The 21,889-nt window shown below is 38.5% G+C and overlaps 1 protein-coding gene across 3 annotated transcripts in view; it reads left to right on the top strand.

Moving 5' to 3' along the window:
- Positions 1–21,889, top strand: part of LONP2 (lon peptidase 2, peroxisomal) — a 119,070-nt gene that overhangs the window by 43,504 nt on the left and 53,677 nt on the right. For all 3 annotated transcript variants that reach the window (XM_050774816.1, XM_050774814.1, XM_050774815.1), the window contains 3 exons: positions 6,468–6,618; positions 10,103–10,229; positions 13,591–13,724. In XM_050774816.1, the coding sequence (XP_050630773.1) occupies positions 6,468–6,618; positions 10,103–10,229; positions 13,591–13,724 (412 nt within the window). The remainder of the gene's footprint in view (positions 1–6,467; positions 6,619–10,102; positions 10,230–13,590; positions 13,725–21,889) is intronic.

Genomic DNA, 21,889 nt, shown 5'->3' with positions numbered 1-21,889 from the left:
AGTGATTTGGGGGGCCAAACATATTTTCCTTTCACAGCACACATGGACAGCAATGTGCTGTAATTATAGTTAAGGCAAATAAGTGAGGGCACCACAGGCAGCCTTTGACGTTATGGAACTTCTTCCAAGTGAAGACATCAATTCCATTTTGGATGTTAAATATTTACAAGCTATTTTTTCTGGTATTTATAAATAAAAAAGATAAATACAAATACTAATATTTTTTACTTGCACTTTGGTGGGTCATTTTCCACTTTTGTGACCACTGGTCTAAATAGATAAACAAATGTCTTCACAAATGGGTAGTAGGTTCACAGGTGTTCATTTGGTTATTATGCATCATATCTTATATATGTTACATATATTTGATGTATTCAAGATTGTAGAATATTTTAAACTAGTGATAATTTTGCTTGAAAATTCTATAGGTGTTATTCTAATGACATTCTCATTTTTATTGCACAGGAGGAGGAATCTAAATCTTTTCAATCTATAGTGTCAGGATCTTCTAGAATATTTTTGTTTCTTTAGTTATTCCCTATTTTAATTTACTGAGACCTCTTCTTTAGTTATATTAACTAGATATGAATTGCATCTCTTAATTTTTCCCGTATTTATCCCCTACATGTCTGTAAAGCCCTTTTTCTTCTATGTCCTGAACACTTTTCTCAAGTTTGTCTTTCACAGATTTAATTTCCATAGTTGAGGATATAGAGGAAAAGTAAACTCAGTTTCTCCTACTGCACTCTCACAACACAGAACACCTCTGACCAAATGCATGGGGTTTTTCTCCACACGCCAAGCAAGCAGTTCTTCCGCAGCGGACAATGCTGGTGTCCTCTAATTCAATTCTGACGCTGTCTATGAGATCCTACGGGTTGAGCACTCAGTCCCACAAGACTACCTCCCACTTCAGATGTCAGTTGTGACTTGGCTTCCAGAACATGTAACCAACCAGTTATAAATTGGAGTTCCCACAAGTCCCTCCTCAGGTTTACTTAATTTGCTAGAGTAGCTCACAGAACTCAGAGAAACAATTTACTTACATTTACTGGTTTATTAAAAGAATATTTTAAAGAGTGCAAACACACAGCACAGGAGCTTCCATCCCAGTGGAGTCAGGGTCCACCAGCCTTCTTGCACCTGGGTGTGCTCATAGTCACCTTCCTGGAAGCCTCCTGACCTCAGTCCTTTCGGGTTTTTAATGGAGGCCTCGTCACGTAGGCGCGATGGATTAAATCATTGGCCATTGGTGATCAGCTCAACTCTTAGCCCTTCTCCCCTCCCCAGAGATTGGGGTGGGGAACTGACAAGTCCTCAGCCCTCTAATCATGCCTTGGTCTTTCCTGTGACCAGCCCCCATCCTGAAGCTGTGGAGGGACTGCCAGCCACCAGTCAATCGCTAACATACAAAATGATACTTTTCACTTTGGTGATTCCAAGGATTTTAGGAGTCGCATGTCAGGAAACAAAGGGATGAAGGCCAAATATATATTTCACAGTATCATAGTAGTATTAATTGTGTGCAGCTTTCAGAGCTGATTTTAATTATGTTATTTTATCTTTATTTTCTGTTGTGGAAAATTTCAGCCATAGCAAAAGCAGAGCAGATAGTATAATGAATTCTATGGACTCATCACCCAGCTTTCATAGCTTGTTTCATCTATTGTTTCCCATTCACCCCTACCCAACCTCTGATTATTTTGAAGCAGATTCCAGACATCATCATCTTTTCACAAATGTTTCAGTATCTATCTACAAAAGATATAACTTTTAAAAAGCATAATCATACTATATCACACCTAAAGATGACAGTTACCTAGTCATGTTTAATGAACTCTATGTCATCTGTTCCTGGATTGCCTACAGACATCTGTATTTCTTCTCTTGTCAGAAATTATTATTGAAGAACAGTTCTCGGTGTACATTGCTCCCACGGTTCACCCCATTGTGACTTTACATTCCTAGGAATAATGTGTCATATCACAGCTATTTCAAGTACTTTCACAGTCATACCTTTTGGGTAGGAATTATAGTCCTAGGATTGATACAGAAAATCTTTTAGTTGGGGAAAATAAAGGAGAAACAGCCCTAATTATGTTTGAAAGCAGCCCTGGATATGGGCAGTAGAATCCCTGCTCTGAAGTTAGGGTAAGAAGACGAGGTTTGATAGCTACAAAGCTCTTAATTATAATTTTCGTCCTTCCATGGACTCACCAGTTCGCCTTGGAGCTTCATCTGAGTAGTGATTACCAGAAATTATTTTCTGCCAGAATATTGATCGGTATTTCTGATGCTGTTTAAATTCTATATGTCCTTTTATGCTTTTGAAAACCAGAAAGTATCTGAGACAGGTCTCAACCAATTTAGAAGTTTATTTTGCCAACGTTCTCCAAAGATGATTTTGATGGCTTCAATATTTAAGGGGGAATGGGCGGATACTGGGGAAAGAGGAGGAAATTTTAAAAGGTATGGGTAGACAAGAGACAAACGGTTGCATTCTTGTGAGTCTTTGATCAGCCATTCGCCTGTGAGGGGGGGCAGAGGAATAGTCAGTTATGCATTCATCTAGCTTAGTGAATCTGCATTTCTACATAAGATAAAATAAACAGTGTACAGGAAGCCATCAGATGTGCAGTTGTCTCAGGGGAGCAGAGGGATGACTTTGAGTTCTGTCCTTTGTCCTGTATGTGTAAAGAATAAGCTGTCAATTTACATTGTTGGGGTGAAATTCAACAGAACTGTTCCAGGGTAAAGATCTTGGGGCTCATAAGGAATTTCTAAGTGGGGAATTGTGAGGGAGGTATGTAGCTTTTTTTGTCTTTGTAGCTATCTTATTCGGGAGCAAAATGGGAGGCAGGTTTGTGTGACGCAGTTCCCAGCTTGTCTTTTCCCTTTTGCTTAGTGATTTGGGGGTCCTGAGATTTACTTTCCTTTCACACTTTCCTCAGTAAAAGAGGAAGGCAGGCAAATTGGGCACAAATTTAGCCTAAGTCTGCCTCCTTACATATTAATATTTTAAGTTTGGCCTAAAAGTTTCCCCTTACAAGGTAAACTGCAGCCTAACTAGATGTGTAAATACACTATTCTTACACCAATCACAGATTTTCAGCAAGTCACAGGAAGTCAGCTGTTAACAAACTGTGTTTAAATAAAGCAAACATCAAGCTGTAAGCAATCCCGCTGTTTCTGTACCTCACTCTGTTTTCTGCATACCACTTTCCTTTTTCTGTCCATAAATATTATCAAACCATATGCCAGAGTTTCTCTGAACCTATTCTGGTTCTGGGAGCTGCCCAATTTGAGACTCGTTCTTTGTTCAATTAAACTGTTAAATTTAATTTATCTAGAGTCTTTCTTTTAACAGGCATCACTAATTTTTTTTCTTTATCATCTAGGTATTCTGTCATGCTGTTTTTAAAACCTCCATAATTAGAAACATTGCTTTATTAATTTTCCTACTTTTTAAAAACTCTAGTGTCTTAAAATTTGAAGAGAAAAAAATTACTTGTTCAGGTCTGACAGCCATTTCTAAAACATATCTAACATATATGAATTACATAGGATTAGAGCCATTAAAGAATAGATTTTTTCTGGCCAGGCGCGGTGGCTCACACCTGTAATCCCAGCACTTTGGGAGGCCGAGGCGGGTGGATCACGAGGTCAGGAGATTGAGACCATCCTGGCTGATATGGTGAAACCCCGTCTCTACTAAAAATACAAAAAATTAGCCGGGCGTGGTGGCGGGTGTCTGTAGTCCCAGCTACTTGGGAGGCTGAGGCAGGAGAATGGCGTGGACCCAGGAGCAGAGCTTGCAGTGGGCCGAGATCGCGCCACCGCACTCCAGCCTGGGCAAAAGAGCGAGACTCTGTCTTAAAAAAAAAAAAAAAAAGAATTTTTTCTTTAGCTAGTGTTAAAAAATTATTCATGATGCTTATTAAAGGTGGTAAGGATTACTTTTTTCAAGGTGGGAGACTAGGTATAAGAAACACTGCAATGGGGTTTTGCAGTGGTGGGAGAATGAATGGGGAATCAGTAGAGGGAAAGATTCTAAGAGGAAACATTGGTGTTATGAGGGATTCTCACTAGAAGGACACAACAGAACTCTTGCTGAAGGGAGGCCAGGGTGAAAAGACACTGGGGGTTGGAAGTGAGAACAGATACATATGGGTATGGGTCATTTTCGCTAACCTGACTTAGCAAGATTCTTGCTTAAATTGGACTATACAAAGACAGAGGGAAGGCTGACATTGGCCTAGTTGAGCAGAGGACTCAGAGGAGCCTGACTCAAGTTTGGGTCAAAAAAAGAGCATTTTTGTCACTAGGTAATAGTTTTAACTATTTTCCATACATAAACATTTTCCATACCTAAACAGTTTGTTTGTTTGAGATGGATTTTTGCTCGTCGCCCAAGCTGGAGTGCAGTGGAGCGGCATGACCTGAGCCCACGGCAACTTCCGCCTCCAAGGTTCAAGCAATTCTTGTGCCTCAGCCTTCTGAGTAGCTGGAACTACAGGCATGTGTCACCATACCAGGCTAATTTTTGTATTTTTTAAGTAGAGACAGCATTTCACCATGTTGGCTAGGCTGGTCTCAAACGCCTGACCTCAACTGATCTGCCTGCCTTGGCCTCCCAAAAAGCTGGGATTACAGGCGTGAGCCACCGTGCCTGGCCTGTAAACAGTTTTTAGGTAATTAGATAGTAAGACCACTCTTAACCAATTCGATACTGAACATAATTAGTTTTCCTTGATTACTTGAAAGTACTTGTTTTTTAATGATATTAAACATTATTAAGTCTTGTGAAAATGTGAAATTAGAGCTTTCTGGGAACTCTAGATAAAGAGTTTCCAGTAATAATTAATGTTTAACAAAATTCAAAATTATGTGTGAGGCCTAGAATTAAGACTAGCTTGGGGCTGGGCGTGGTGGCTCACGCCTGTAATCCCTGCACTTTGGGAGGCCAAGGCAGGTGGATCGCTCGAGGTCAGAAGTTTGAGACCAATCTGGCCAACATGGTGAAACCCCATCTCTACCAAAAATACAAAAATTAGCCAGGTGTGGTAGTGCGCACCTGTAATCCCAGCTACTCAGGAGGCAAAGATTGCAGTGAGCTGAGATCGTGCCACTGCACCTCAACCTGGGTGACAAAATGAGACTCTGTCTCAAAAAAAAAAACCAAAAAAACTAACTTTGGATAGTTTTGAAAATAAGTAAAACTTCAGAAACAATCAGAAGGTAGGAAAACCTGCTTACATAGTTAAATTGTAATTGGTGAATATGTTAGTCATTTTATTGCCTTTTTGAATATGTATGGCAACCCTATTTATAGTAATTGGGTGTCTAAGTGAAAGTGTTAATATGTTTAAGGTTTGGAACATGTAGAAGCTGTTAGTGCCTTATTAAAGTCCTACACCAGCCCCTTAGCAACAAATGCCTGTAACTTGAAGCTCGTTAATGTACAGTTACACATTTTAAGAATCCAAGTTGACTGATAAATTATCTGATGTATCTAATTCAAATATTTGTGAGAGCTATTGCTGGGTGCAGTGGCTCAAGCTTGTAATCCCAGTACTTTGGGAGGCCAAGGCAGGCGGATCACTTGAGGTCAAGAATTCGAGACCAGCCTGGCCAACATGGTGAAACCCCATCTCTACTAAAAATACAAAAGTTAGCTGGACATGGTGGCTCACACCTGTAGTCCCAGCTACGCAGGAGGCTGAGGCAGGAGAATCGCTGGAACTCGGGAGGTGGAGGTTGCAGTGAGCCGAGGTTGTACCACTGCATTCCAGCCTGAGCAACAGAGTGAGACTCTGTCTCCAAAAAAAAAAAAAAGAGCTATTGATATTTTGCTTATCATAGGCAGCAGTGTTTTTGCAGTAAGCCATTTTTAAATAGTGATTTTTTTGCTGTATCAGAATATAGTAGCATAGTAATTTTTACTCTTATTTAACTCATAGTAAAGGTTTCTCTTATTTGGAATTCTCCTTTCTGTTAAATAGTTTATACCAGACTTTCTGAAAATGTTCTAGGAGGATTATATGGGTTCTTATTTACCGGTTATTTGAGAATTTCAAAATACTTTACATATTTGCTTTATATTCCCATAGCAGTTTAGATAGGGTGTGTTACCAAGATGGAAACTGGTTCTGCAGGACTAGTAACTTACGATGGCCAAACAATGAGTCATCAATAAATAGATTTTTGAACGAATCTTAAAAGTGTAATTTCTGCTGCTTTGTGTTATTACATTTTCAGAAATTTTAACACTGAACATATTTTATTTTTTAAAAAGTATGTAGAGTGTAGAGAATGCAAAGAATAATGCTTAGATGTTAGTTTTATCTGTTTCTTAAACTATTCTGAGCAGAAATACCAACCTTCCCAGTACATTATGTGTTTTCACTTATATACAGCCTTCTGTTGGAACTACTAAAGTTTTTAAAATGTTTTTTGTTCTCCCCTAGGTGTTGGATCCTGAACAAAACCATAACTTCACAGATCATTATCTAAATGTGGCCTTTGACCTTTCTCAAGTTCTTTTTATAGCTACCGCCAACACCACTGCCACCATTCCAGCTGCCTTGTTGGACAGAATGGAGATCATTCAGGTTCCAGGTACCTGACTCTTAAATGAAATCATTGTGATACATCTTGCCTTTCTGACCGTCACTTTAAAATTAGTTATGCTGTGGAGTTGTGACTGAAAGAGGTTCATTTGCCAGCATACAATCGTCAGAAGTTCTGAGGAATGTATATAAATCAGTTTCTATGTAGCTTCAAAGTCTGGAAGAGCAAAACAGCAAATGTTGACAACAACAATTTCAGATTTAATTTAGCATGAGTGATAATTTTGTGAAAAATAAGACATTCTTTCTTTAACATAATTTCTAAAATTGCAGGCCGTGTGTGGTGGCTCACGCCTGTAATCCCAGCACTCTGGGAGGCCGAGGTGGGTGGATCACTTGAGGTCAGGAATTCGAGACCAGCCTGGCCAATGTGGTGAAACCTCGTCTCTACTAAAAATACAAAAATTAGCCTGGCATGGTGGTGGGCGCCTGTAGTCCCACCTACTCAGGAGGCTGAGGCAGGAGAATCCCTTGAACCTGAGAGGGGAAGGTTGCAGTGAGCCTCACGCCACTGCACTCCAACCTGGGTGACAGAGTGAAACTCCATCTCAAAAAAAAAAAAAAAAAAAAAAAAAACAATGTTTTCATAAAATCTGGCCTCACTTTTATATTAAAATGCATGCCGCTTTTAAATTCCTCTTGAATCTATCAAATAGTTAAATTTTTTAACTGTCTTCTTCACTGGAGTGTGCAAAATGTATTCCTTCGCTTACTAACACTAGATAAATTATAGCACTTTCACCTTATTTTGATTGCTCAGAATTGTTTTTCCCTGGAAGAGATCAAATATCAGTGAGGTTTTTTTTAATGTAAAGTAGAATCTAAATGTCTTTATTTATTTAATTATTTAGAGACAGAGTCTAGCTCTGTTGCCCAGGCAAGTGCAGTGGCACAATTTTGGCTCACTGCAGCCTCTGCTGCCGAAGTTCAAGTGAGTCTCGTGTGTCAGCCTCCCAAGTAGCTGGGATTACAGGCACTCGTGACCACACCCAGGTAATTTTTGTATTTTTAGTAGAGACAGGATTTCGCCATGTTGGCTAGTCTGGCTTCGAACTCCTGGCCTCAAGTGATCTGCCTGCCTTGGCCTCCAAAATTGTTGGGATTACAGACGTGAGCCACTATGTCCAACCTAAATGTCTTTTATTTATTTTTTCTTTTTTTGAGACGGAGTCTCACTTTGTCACCCAGGCTGGAATGCAGGGGCACAATCTCGGCTCACTGCAACCTCTGCTTCCTGGTTCAGGCGATTCTCGTGCCTCAGCCTCCCAAGTTGTTGGGACTACGGGTGCGCACCATCACACCTGGCTAATTTTTGCATTTTTAGTAGGGATGGGGTTTCTCCAAATTGGCCAGGCTGGTCTTGAACTCCTGACCTTAGGTGATTCACCTGCCTCAGCTTCCCAATGTGCCGGGATTACAGGCATGAACTGCCACACCCGGCCCTAAATGTCTTTAGATTCTAAATGTAATCTAAATATATTTTTCTAATTAATCTGAAATATATTTTTACTACTAAGTGAGTTATAATTGGATTTCTATTTTTTTTTTTTTTTTTTTGAGATGGAGTCTCGCTCTATTGCCAGGCTGGAGTGCAGTGGTGCGATCTTGGCTCACTACAACCTCTACATCCCAGGTTCAAACAATTCTCTTGCCTCAGCCTCCTGAGTAGCTGAAACTACAGGCGTGCGCTACCACGCCCAGCTAATTTTTGTATTTTTAGTAGAGACAGGGTTTCACCATGTTGGCCAGGATGGTCTCGATGTCTTGACCTCATGATCTACCCGCCTTGGCCTCCCAATATAATTGGATTTCTTCATTATCTGTGAGCATTGCAGGTTCCTATATTTAATTTTAAAATATGGTAGAGTAAAAAGTTAATTGTGTATTTAAAGTCTAAAGTAAATAAGTAATGAGACTCAATTCCCTGGAAACTCCAAGTTACGGCAGAAAACCCATTAGATACACTAAATTAAAGTGAAAGAATCAGGACAGCTGCTGCAGAGGGGAACATATGATGCCACCTTCTTCCTTTGGCAGATTTAGCTGTCCGATCTTCTAGCTTTCCTGGTGTTTACTAACCTCTTTCCATTCAAAAGGTGCCTTATCAATTCATATTTTTAAGTTTTGCTTGTTAAATGGAAAGGGACGTTAGATGGAATTTTGTCTTACAGGATTTAGAGACAAAGAAAATCTATATTTATTCAGGCTATTAAATAAGAACGTAAAGTATTTTAAATATACTGTATATATAAAATACATATATACATATATAAATACATATGCACACATATATAATTACATATACACACACGTTTATATGTACGATCATGTGGAGGGAAAAACCTTTTGTAGGGACATCTTAGGTTTTCTTTTGCTGCTACCATTTATTTTATAGTCATAGTTCTGGAAACAGTATCTTTAGAGCCCTTTTGGAACCCATTGCTTAGTTAATTGGCGGGTGTGTGTGTGTTTCAAGTATAGATCAAATTAGGCTAAAAAGAAGCATTTATTTTTCTATTTGAAATTTCAGAGGATTTGAGGATAAAGAGATAATTGTCTCTAAGATTTGAGGTTTTTTCCTCTTTGGGAGATACATCATTTAATCAGAAGACTTTCAGACACTGTGCTTAGTAAATGCTTGTTTTGTTTGTGAAAACATTGGAAATTTTAACAATTATTGATTTAGATCAAATTTCTTTTTTCTTTTTCCTTTTCTTTTTGGAGACAGAGTCTCGAGTCTCTGCTGACCTGGCTAGAGTGCAGTGGCACAATCTCAGCTCATTGCAACCTCCCTCTCCCCAGCTGAAGCAATTCTCGTGCCTCAGCCTCCAGAGTAACTGGGACTACAGACACGCGCAACCACGCGCAGCTAATTTTTTGTATTTTTAGTAGAGACAGGGTTTCGCCATGTTGCCCAGGCTGGTCTCAAACTCCTAAGCTCAAGTGATCTGCCTGCCTCAGCTTCCCAAAGTGCTAGGATTACAGATGTGAGCCAACGTGCCTGGCCAGAATAAATTTGTTTATTGTAATTATAGTCTCATTTGAAATAATACTTAAATGTGTTCTAAATCTAAGATCCATTTAATCTATATTTGATTCATTAAAAAAGCATGGCACTGGCTGGGAGCAGTGGCTCATGCCTGTAATCTCAGCACTTTGGGAGGCTGAGGCTGGTGGATCACTTAAGGCGGGGAGTTTGAGACCAGCCTGGCCAACATGGCAAAGCCCCGTCTCTAGTGAAAATACAGAAATCAACTAGGCATGGTTACGCATGCCTGTAATCCCAACTACTTGGTAGGCTAAGGCTGGAGAATCGCTTGAGCCCGAGAGGTGGAGGTTGTAGTGAGCTGAGATCACGCCACTGCACTCCAGCCTGGGCGACAGAGGGAGACTCTGTCTCTAAAAAAAAAAAAAACGCATGGCATTATGGGAGCCATGTAAATAATTACGAAACAAGATCCCTTCTTTTCCAGGGTATACACAGGAGGAGAAGATAGAGATTGCCCATAGGCACTTGATCCCCAAGCAGCTGGAACAACATGGGCTGACTCCTCAGCAGATTCAAATCCCCCAGGTCACCACTCTTGACATCATCACCAGGTTAGTTAGCCATCCTGAGGCTTCATTAATGAACTCCAGGCACGTTTTGGGTATTTACTGAGTTACCAAACTTAGGACACAGAGTATCAATATTTGAGTTTTTCATCTTTTGAGATAAGCCACAGTCTCCTGAAAAGGAGATTATTTTATTGGCATCCCATAGCATCCATTTATCTTTCTTCAACAACTTCCAGCAAGTGTTATCATAACTATTGATTTACACCATTCTCTGTACTAGGCAGAAGTTTACAGAGAAACCATTTGGAATATTGTTATAGCTAAAGCTGAAATTTATGCTTTGCCACAATAGCAATATAAGGGGTTAATCTGATCATTTAAAAACCAAATACGTGGCAAATATAGAGACACTTTTTATGCCCAGGATCTTGAAAGTTTTTGAATTCTAAGAGGTGATATGCTACTTTCAGATAATCTGATATAAGTTACTCAGTTTTCTTTTCTTCTGTTTGGCTGAGAGATTTTTTAAATCCTTGGAATTTTGATCTTCAGAATTAACACTGGAACAATAGAGAAGGTGCCTTCCCCAGTTTACTACCAAATGCTTAAGCCTGTAGCAAGCAGTGTGTAAATTATCTGAATAGAGTATTGCTTAGTCTAATGTACAGATTCCCTGTTTGAATGGAAAATATGCCCTGTTGAGAATTTATATCCACCACAGCCTCTTACAGTTTTCCTGGCTCAGTATTACAGATCCATTGCATCATCCAGCAAGTCATGTCAGGCTGCCAAGCTCTAGTCATGCGGCCCTTTTCTAGTAACTACTGTTTTTAAGAGATGTAAAGTATTTCTCTATTTTGAACTTTGACTTAGAGTTTGGCCAGACTGTCTTTTGATCTGTGCGTTCTTATGGGTCTATATAGATTTATATACAAAACAGTAAGACTAAATCTTACCTGGGGATTCCTTTTCTTAATTTGTTTTGTGATTTATGGTGTGGATAATGCCAGGAGAAATAAATTAAGTGACTTATATGCCTGAGTCTTCCAACAATATCATTATTCCAGATAACACTCATGATGCCTTTGGGTAACTTTCAATAAGTCATTAAGCTTTTTGATAGCTTCCCCATCTGTAAAATATGAGGGATGGAGAAAAACCCAGAGTTTATCTGAATAATAATGATTCTGAAGAGTGATCATTATTTATATTTCCCAATTGTTGCCTGGAGAACTATTTCTTTTTTTATATATACTTGTTAACTCAAAATATCAGATCTTAAAAGCTATGGACATAAGGAAATACTGAGCAGTTTTGTTAGTTTTGATATTGTTTTTAAAAACAGCACAAGTATGTACTACTCCAGGCACGTTTTGGGTATTTAGTGAGTTACCAAACTTAGGACATAGCGTATCAATATTTGAGTTTTTCATCTTTTGAGATATGTCACAGTCATAGACCCTAATGTTCTAGTCTTTCTTGTCTCCTAGTATAACTCACCTACTTGAATACTTCCAGTCCCAGTATGCTTAATGCTAGCTAATCACTACCTCTTCATGGGTAATTCTAATTGTAACAAAGATAATTATTTTTATTATTTTTTTAAGACAGGTTCTCATGCTGTTACTCAGGCTGGAGTGCAGTGGCGTGATCTTGGCTCACGGCAGCCTCTGCCTCCCAGGCTCAAGCCATCTTCCCGCCTAATCCCCCAAGTAGCTGGGACCACAGGCGCATGCCGGGCATGATGGTGTGCACCTGTAATCCCAGCTACTCAGGAGTCTGAGGAAGGGGAATTGCTGGAACCAGGGAGGTGGAGGTTGCAGTGAGTCGAGATCGTGCTGCTGCACTTCAGCCTGGGCAACAGAGTGAGACTCCGTCTTAAAAAAAAAAAAAAAAAATTAGAGATGGGGTCTCACCATCTTGGCGAGGCTGGCCTGGAACTCCTGAGCTCAAGTGATAATTGTTACAAAGATATTCTTTCTGTTCACTTTTCTATAATTTTCTTCTTCTGCCTTATATGAGCACCTGGACTCTAAGTGTAATTCCTCCTTGTACAGCCCTTCTGACATTAAAATAAAATACTATCAGGTGTGCAGGCTAAGCGTTCTCTTCTTCAAGCTAACCATTCCTCTCCTCTGTACCGTTCCTCTTGATGTAGTTTCAAGACTTCCTAATTAGTCTTCTTCTGAAAGAATCCTGTATATCAATGTGTCTTAAAATTAAACACCCAGAGTTGAACACAGTGTTTCAGATAGAGTCTAAACAGTTCATGGTATAGGAAGATCATGCTTTTCTTATTCTGACTATATTATTTTATGACTGTATCTCTAGATTCTTAGCTTTTTAAAGATTATTCTCTTCCCTTTTTCAGTGAATTTCACTAAGCTTGGCATATCCTATTTTGTATTTATAGAGCTGAATTTTTTAAAGCCCAAATGTAGAAGTTGTTAAGATGCCTCCCTGTTTCCTCCCTTATTGAAATTATGTGTAGTTGCATAATATAGACTTTATATCTTTCTGTACCTTTGACTGAAATGAGTTTTAGTGTTTAGCTAAGAGCTTTTTATCTGTCTTTTCTCAGAACTTTTAAAATCTGCTTTCGTAAGGTCTACAGTGTATGTCTGACTTAATCAAATGTATGGCTTAGTCAAATCCAATTCTTCAGATAAAACTGCATTCTCCACCTGATCCTGTCCATTCAGGTCCATTCAAAACTAAATGGCCAAAAGTGGTTTCACTGTATAATGGTCTGTGGAATGTCTTAATGGAGTTTGATTCTAATGTACATGTGTTTAAAGCAGCTCTGCTTAACTACACGTAGAGTCTTTTTCACAGTGTCACAGTGCTTTCATCACTTAGCATACCTTCTTCCTTTAGAAATCTTCACAATGAAAATACACTGAAGAAAGGTGGTTAGCAAAGTGCCTAGTGAAAACCAGATTTCTGTCTCAGATTTGTTTTTGTTTTAGTTCCACAAAGAGCACAATTTTTCTTACTCTTTCAGCAATATTTCAAATACAATAAATTTATCTAGAATTTTCCTAAATTGACAAATTTTGTTTAAGAAAACTCTTCAACAAATTACCGAGGAGTAAATGGTTTTTTTATATGGTGCCAAGTTTACTTTGGCAATGTAAATTGAACTAGAACTAGGGTTCATTTTTAAGTGTAGGATTATAATTCAAAATAATCTGTATAAAGGACATTGTTGTAGCTGAAAATACATCAGAGTACTGAAGAAATAACAATAATGAGGAGTTTTAAGTGTGGAAAAGCTAGTATTCAAGAAAGGGTAATGAACTTGTAAATGTACACCGTTTCCTTACTAAAAATGTTAATCACATTACTTCTATTTTTTTAGGTGGTGTATAGTCAAAAATAATATATTTTTCTTTGATGACAGGTATACCAGAGAGGCAGGGGTTCGTTCTCTGGATAGAAAACTTGGGGCCATTTGCCGAGCTGTGGCCGTGAAGGTGGCAGAAGGACAGCATAAGGAAGCCAAGTTGGATCGTTCTGATGTGACTGAGAGAGAAGGTTGGTGACCTTGTTCTGGCATTCTCAGGCCTAGTGGCTAGGAATGAGTGACAGAAGAAGGTTGGGTATGGAGGGGAAGGTGTTGGGTAGTCCTTGGAGCAGTGACACACATGACTCCACTGTTAAATGCATCCAGTAAGTAATACCTTAATGTTTCAACATGTTTCATCAAGAGGATTGTCTTTTACAAATAGCACAGTTTTAACTGGAGTAATACTCAATATGAATGCTTTGAGGATATAGGAACTGTATTAGGGTTCACTAGAGGGATAAGACTAATAGGATAGATGTGTATATGAAGAAGAGTTTAAGCAGTATTGACTCACACAATCACATGGTGAAGTCCCACAGTAGGCCATCTGCAGACTGAGGAGCAAGGAAGTCATTCCGAGTTCCAAAACCTCAAAAGTAGGGAAGCTGACAGTGCAGCCTTCAGTCTGTGGCTGAAGCCCCAAGAGCCCCTGGCAAACCACTGGTACATTCTAGAGTCCAAAAGTTGAAGAACTTCGAGTCCGATATTCGAGGGCAAGAAGCATCCAGCACGGGAGGAAGCTGAAGGCCAGAAGAATCAGCAAGTCTGATCCTTCCAACTTCTTTTGTCTGCTTTATTGTAGCCATGCTGGAAGCTGATTAGATGATGCCCACTCAGATTGAGGGTGGGTCTGCCTCTCTCAGTCCACTGACTCAAATGTTAATCTCCTTTGACAATATCCTCACAGACACACTGGAACAATACTTTGCATCCTTCAGTCCAAACAAGTTGACACTCAATATTAACCATCACAGTAACTTTCTCCAGATGTATAATGATGGTGTATATTATGTATGGGTTCTGGTGTTATCTTATTTCTTTCTGACCCAGATAGTTAAGTCTTTAAATAATTCATAACATAAAAAGTTTTTACAACGTTAGAAAATCCATGCTGTTCAAGTACTGCAAGGGCAGACCTTTGTACTCTGGAATAGCTCCATGTGTAATAATTTTTCACACATTTTCTTTTACAGATAAACAAATAAATGTAATTATTATTTAAAAAATTATTGTGGAGGTGTTCTATTACTGTAATCAATCAAATGTGGACGTTCCTTTGGTACCCACTTAAAATATTTTAACTGGCTGGGCACAGTGGCTCATGCCTTTGATCCCAGCACTTTGGAAGGTTGAAGTGGGCAGATCACTTGAGGTCAGGAGTTTGAAACCAGCCTAGCCAACATGGTGAAACCCCATCTCTACTAAAAATACAAAAATTAGCCGGCCGTAGTGGCAGGCATCTGTAGTCCCAGCTACTCCGGAGGTTGAGGCAGGAGAATCGCTTGAGCCCAAAAGTCAAGAGGTTGCAGTGAGCAAAGATCATGCAACTGCACTCCATCTAGGCAACAGAGTGAGACTCCATCTCAAAAAAATAAATAGGTAAATAAAATAAAATGTTTTAATTTCTTGCCCCAGAACTGTAAGGGGTCTCAGTTCATCATATCATGCTGTTATGCAGTTTGCCAAAATTTGCTTTAACAAACATGAGTTGGCCAGGCGTGGTGGCTCAAGCCTGTAATCCCAGCACTTTGGGAGGCCGAGGCGGGTGGATCACGAGGTCAAGAGATCGAGACCATCCTGGCTAACACGGTGAAACCCCGTCTCTACTAAAAATACAAAAAACTAGCCGGGCGTGGTGGCGGGCGCCTGTAGTCCCAGCTACTCGGAGGCTGAGGCGGGAGAATGGCGTGAACCCGGGAGGCGGAGCTTGCAGTGAGCCGAAATCGCGCCACTGCACTCCAGCCTGGGTGACAGAGCAAGACTCCGTCTCAAAAAAAAAAAAAAAAAAAAAAAAGTTGTAGGGAATTGACAGTTCCTTTCATAGTAAAGAGATTTATTAGATTTTTCTACCATTTTCATAGCTCTTTCAAGAAAGAAGTTGGATGACTATGATTAAAGAACCCTAATTTATGGTGGGCCCAGTTGAACAGACACAGCCAAACGTCTTTCTTGTTTTTCTATCAGTTGCTGAACACAGTGCATTTTACAGCAGTAGCATGAGTCAGCTTTCACAGAATCCTCCTGTGGCCAGTCCAGTGCTTCACCCCTGCACCCCCGTGCCTGGAACCTCACTGGCTCATTTTCTCCAGAGAGTAAAGCTCCTATCTTCTGTTGGATTGGAGGGAGGCAGTGCCTTCATTATGTGGAGTAGGAATAGAGGTAGTGAGTTCTAATTGTTTTTTATCCAGACTTTAAAACTTTTGCTTTATTTTTATTATTTTTATTTTATTTTATTTTTCGAGAGAGAGTCTCGCTCTGTCGTCCAGGCTGGAGTGCAGTGGCATAATCTTGGCTCACTGCAACCTCCACCTCCCAGGTTCAAGCGATTCTCCTGCCTCAGCCTCCCCGGTAGCTGGGACTATAGACGTATGCCACCATGCCCGGCTAATTTTTGTATTTTTAGTAGAGACAGGGTTTCACCATGTTGGCCAGGCTGGTCTTGAACTGCTGACCTCAGGTGATCTGCCCACCTCAGCCTCCCAAAGTGCTGGGATTACAGGTGTGAGCCACTGTGCCTAGGTTTATTTTTATTTTTTATTTTGACTCTGCCTTGGGAGAATCTAGAAAACTTTTGCCTTTTGTCCCACTCTTCACCCATGCTTTCAGGGCTACCTTGAATTTCTTAGCTTTTGGAGACTTTTAAGACCCACATCAACTTCTTGTTCTCTACCTCTAGCCCCACAGACATTGAAGTTTCTGCTTTGTCTAGCCTGTTCAGTGTTTGTTACTTTTTGTCCATGTACTTTTTGTTTTCCAAAATTTTGTCAGTATCTGTCAGCTGTTGTCTTCTTTCTCATTTTTTTTTCTTGTGAGTTTATATATTTTTATTTCTTAATTGTCATTTTAATACGATTTGGACAGGAAGTATAAATGCATGCCCAGACTACCATTTATAGAAATTTGAATTAAAAAAAAAAATGTCCTCGATGGAGGGAGTACCTATCAAGGGTGGAAATCACTGGTATAGATGACAGTGACAGTGGAGAACTGAGGTCTATAAAAGTTAAGACCTAGATCTAGATGCTCCTGAATTTCTCCTTTTTATTCTTAACAACACTTCCTTTGTGCTGTGATCTCAAGCAGCTGAGCCTATGTCTTTTGGTTTTTGTCTGATATAACAGAAGGTAGAGGATGAAATAAATGAGTTTATTAGGTAACACATTTTGAAAATTGTGTTTAAGATTTAGACGATGTATTTTAGAATTAATACATTCAGAGGAATTCATTGTCAAGGGAAACTTTTGTATAGTTATATATTGCTTGATGTTTATACATACATCCATTAGCATATTTCTAATAATATCTTTAATTATACTAGCTATTTTAAAATAACCCACAAATACTCAAGGAATTGTTCAGTTTGTGAACTGTGTGAGAACTACAGTTTTTCATAGTAACATTTATTTGTGTGGTTTTTAAAATAGGTGATCACAGAACATCTTCTAAATGATAAGACAGTTAAGCAGATTTGCTTAGTTAAGATATCACCAAGAGCATCCAGATGAACAGAATAAATACTTGTCTCTTGGAGATGATTTTGGGTGTAGTCTTTACTAGAGGCACAGGTATGAACTCCAAGTTGGCTCTAATATTATGAGATACCCTTGAGTAAATAACAGCCATTCTCTAGACCTTAGTAGAATGATTATTAGGTGTCCTGAATTGGTGTTTATGACCTCAACCAAACCAAAAGAATAATTTCTACAAAAGAGTCTGTGTTAGGTTTTCATAGCACCAAGTTCAAATGGAGCTTAGTAATGAAAAGATTCTCATTAAGAAATGAATTATTTAAAATTAGAGTATAAAACAAGACAGTTGTTTTAGAAACTTCAAGTAATACAGTGTGGGAATTATTTTTAATGTTAAAAATAAAGCTTTCCTAATTCAAGCACGAGAGGCTGAAAAAAAAAAAATAATAATAAGGCGAACTTGGAGTTACTGCCAGGAAGAAAAGTAATTTTAGGCCACAAGCTTCAAAACAGGCAGAAACCTCCAGTGTATCAAACTTTCTGGAATAGGCCCAGGAGCACTAATCTGTGAACAGTTGTCTTTGTATCTGTGGGGTCTTAACTGGCAGTTAAAGAGACTAAATAATAGCAGGGAGTTTAAAAAGCAGGTGAGATTTAGAGTTGACCAATCTGTGTTAGAGGAGGAACATTTTTGGTTTCAGTCACTTACCTATAAAGTATGAGAATTATTTCTTTGAAAGAATGCTGCCTCTGTTTTTCTGCATGTTGTTAGTATTTTCTGAATTGCCCTTTTCCTTTCTAGGGTATTTGTTGGATTGAGGGATTAATTGGATTACATGACTACAGTTTTATTCTGCTTTTTGCCTGCCTTTTGCCAAGAAAGACACAAATCTTCCATGTACTTAATTTTGCACACTTGGGTGTTTCTAAACAGGGTAAATGTTCATTTAAGTACCCATGTATCATATATATTCAATTTATATCTAGCAAGATTTTTCCTCAAAAACTATCCTAAGCAAAGAAGGATTTATATTATAATCAGTCCTTATAAAGTTTCTCATAATACACTGCATTCTCAATTACTTAATTTTTGAAGAACATAGTATTTGAGGAAGTTACATTAAACAGAAAGAACCTTGGTAGATACCAGTTTCTGATTATTCTCATAGAAGTCACCTGAAAACTTGGTTAGAAAAAAAAGACAAAATTGATACAAATTTAACAGTTATTCATGAAGTGTGTAAATGTTGTGTTATTCCATTTTGCTGTGCTATACACGAATACTTAAGGCTGGGTAATTTATAAAGAAAAGAGGTTTGTTTGGGTCAGAGTTCTGCCGCCTCTATAAGAGGCACAGTGCCAGCTTATAAGGTGAGGCCTTAGGTAGCTTATGATGGAAGACAAAGGGAGAGCAGGCATGTCACATGGTGAGAGAGGGAGCAAGAGAAAAAGGTGAAAGAGCCAGGGACCTTTTAACAACCAGCTGTCATGTGAACTCATTACTATGGGGAAGGCACCAAGCCGTTTATCAAGGATGTGCCCCTGTGACCCAAACACCTCCCAGTAGTCCCCCTCCAACAATGGGAAACAAAGCTATAGTAATCAAAACAGCATGGTACTGGTATAAAAATAGACACATAGATCCATGGAACAGAATGCAGAAACTAGAAATAAAGCCACAAATCTACAGCCGACTGATCTTTGGCAAAGTAGACAAAAACGTACACTGGGAAAGGACAACCTATTCAGTAAATGGTGCTGAGAAAATTGGATAGCCATAGGCAGAAAGAATGAAACTGAACCACTGTCTCTCTTATTTTATATAAAAATCAACTTAAGAGGCTGGGTGCAGTGGCTCACCTGTAATCCCAGAACTTTGGGAGGCTTAGGTGGGCAGATCACTTGAGGTCAGGAGTTCGAGACCAGCCTGGCCAAAATGGTGAAACCCCATCTCTACTGAAAATACAAAAATTAGCCGGGCATGGTGGCACACGCCTATAGTCCCAGATACTCAGGAGGCTGAGACAGGAGAATCACTTGAACCCAGGAGGTGGAGGTTGCAGTGAGCCAAGATTGCACCATTGCACTCCAGCCTGGGCATCCCAGCAAGACTCTGTCTCAAAAAAAAAAAAAAAAAAAAAAAAAAAAAAAACTCAAGACAGATTAAAGACTTAAATGTAAAATCCAAAACTAAAACATACTAGAAGAAAATCTAGAAAAAATTCTTCTGGACATTGCCCTAGACAAAGAATTCATGACTAAGACCTCAGAAGCAAAAGCAATGAAACCAAAAGTAGACAAATGAGACTTAATTAAACTAAAAAGCTTTTTGTACAGCAAAAGAAATAATCAACAGAGTAAACAGACAACTTGCAGAATAAGCAAAAATGTTTGCAAACTGCATATCCAAAAGACCAATACCCAGAATCTACAAGCAACTCAGGCAACTCAACAGCAGCAACAACAACCACCACCACCCAAATAACCCTATTTAAAAGTAGGCAAAGGACATGAAAGACATTTTTCAAAAGAAGACATACAAGTGGCCAACAAGCATTTGAAAAAATGCTCAATATCACTAATCATCAGAAAAACGAAAAATCTACAAGATATCATCTTATACCAGTCAAAACAGCTATTTTTAGAAAGTCAAAAAATATGATGTTGGTGAGGATGTGGAGAAAAGGGAGTGCTTGTATAGTGTTGGGAGAAATGTAAATTAGTACCACCTCTATGGAAAACATATGGAGAGTTCTCAAAGAACAAAAAATAGAACCGTCATTTGATCCAGCAATCCCACTACTGGGCATATACCCAGAGGAAAAGAATTCATTATGTCAAAAAGATAACCTGCGCACATATGTTTGTTTTATCCGATATAAAAAGTCTGTTTTATCTGGTATAAAAAGAATGGAATCATGCCTTTTGCAGCAATATGGATGAAATTGAAAGCCATGACAATAACTCAGAAATTCAAATACTGAATATTCTCATTTATAAGTGGAAGCCAAATAATGTGGACATGTGAACATAGAGTGTGGAATAATAGATACAAGCATGAGCTACCGTGCCCAGCCTCAGAAAATTTAATTTCCCTCTTACTTTTGTCATTGACCCAAAGGTTGTCCAGGAGCATGTTGTTTAATTTACATGTGTTTGTATATTTTTGAGAGTTTCTCTTCAGATTGATTTTTAGTTTTATTCTATTGTGTGAAGATACTTGATATGATTTTGATTTTTTTTTAATTTGTTGAGACTTGTTTGTGACCTGACGTTTGGCCTGTCTTGGAGAATGTCCCATGTGCTAATGAGAAAAATGTATCTTTTGTGGTTGTTGGGTAGGATGTTCTGTAAATGTCTGTTAGGTCCATTTGGTTTTAAGTTCAGCGTTTCTTTGTTGACTTTCTGTCTGTCTCAGTGATCTATTACTGCTCTCAGTGGGGTGTTGGAAGTCCCGCATTATTATTATATTGCTATCTGTCTCTTTTCTTAGGCCTAGTAGTATTTGTTTTATTAATCTGGTACTCCAGTTTTGGCAGTATATACTTAGGATTATTATGTCTTCTTGTTGAATTGATCCCTATGTCATTATATATATATATATATATATATTTTTTAAACTATTGTTTATTTAAAGTCTGTTTTATCTAATGTAAGTATTGTTACTCCTGCTTGCTTTTGGCTTCTTTTTGCATGGAACATTTTTCCACCCCTTTACCTTCAGTCTGTGTGTCTTTAACAGTAAGGCAAATGTCTTGTAAGCAGCATATAGTTGTTGTTGTTGTTGTTGTTTGTTTTTTTTTTTTTTTAATGACAATGAAAAATTTTGTTACACCTTTTCTAGGAAATAACACAACTAGGCCAAAACCACAAAATTAATGATTTAAAATATTTGAAAAACATCATTAAAAGTATCGATCTTATTAATAATTAAAAAACAAGAAAATAACAATTATGTACTACCCATTTTTTAACTGCATGTGGAACACCTACCAAAACTGACATTACTGTGGGGCATATTTCCTGATCTGTATTGAGGGAACAGGATGTATTCATTTTGCAATAATTTTTGAGCTATACACTTATAAGATGGACACTTAGTTGATGGGGGCAGCACGCCAACATGGCACAGGTATACATATGTAACAAACCTGCACGTTATCCACATGTACCCTAGAACTTAAAGTATAATAAAAAAATAAAAATAAAAATAAAAAGGCTAAATAAAAAAAAAATATGTAAAGCAGGTAAACTGAACACATGTATTTATGTATTAATATTAATACAACTATTAACTCATGGTGAATAGTATAATGTGTGAGAAAGCAAAAGTGGGTGAGAAATTTTCAAAAAATGAAAATGGGAAGCACATGGATGTGTATGACAACTGATTTTGCAAAGCAAAGAGATATAGAACCCAACTGATTACAGAGGAAGAAGTGAACAAGAAACCATGCAATTCTGCTAAGTCAGAAAGTTTCATGTATTTAAGGCAGCTGAAACTCAGGAAGAGGGGATGATATCGTGTGGAACTCAAAACAGGAGATTTCTTGAAAGTCAATGTGCAGAGATTCACTCCTCATCACCACAAAGGCAGGTGATTATTATTATATACTTTATTGTTGTTTTTTAATCCATTGCACCAATTTATATCTTTGAAGTGG

This window comes from Macaca thibetana, chromosome 20, assembly GCF_024542745.1.
Source record: "Macaca thibetana thibetana isolate TM-01 chromosome 20, ASM2454274v1, whole genome shotgun sequence".
NCBI classification, from domain to species: Eukaryota; Metazoa; Chordata; class Mammalia; order Primates; family Cercopithecidae; genus Macaca; species Macaca thibetana.
The sequence above is the reverse complement of the archived record's forward strand: the minus strand, read 5'-3'. Positions and strand labels throughout refer to the sequence as shown.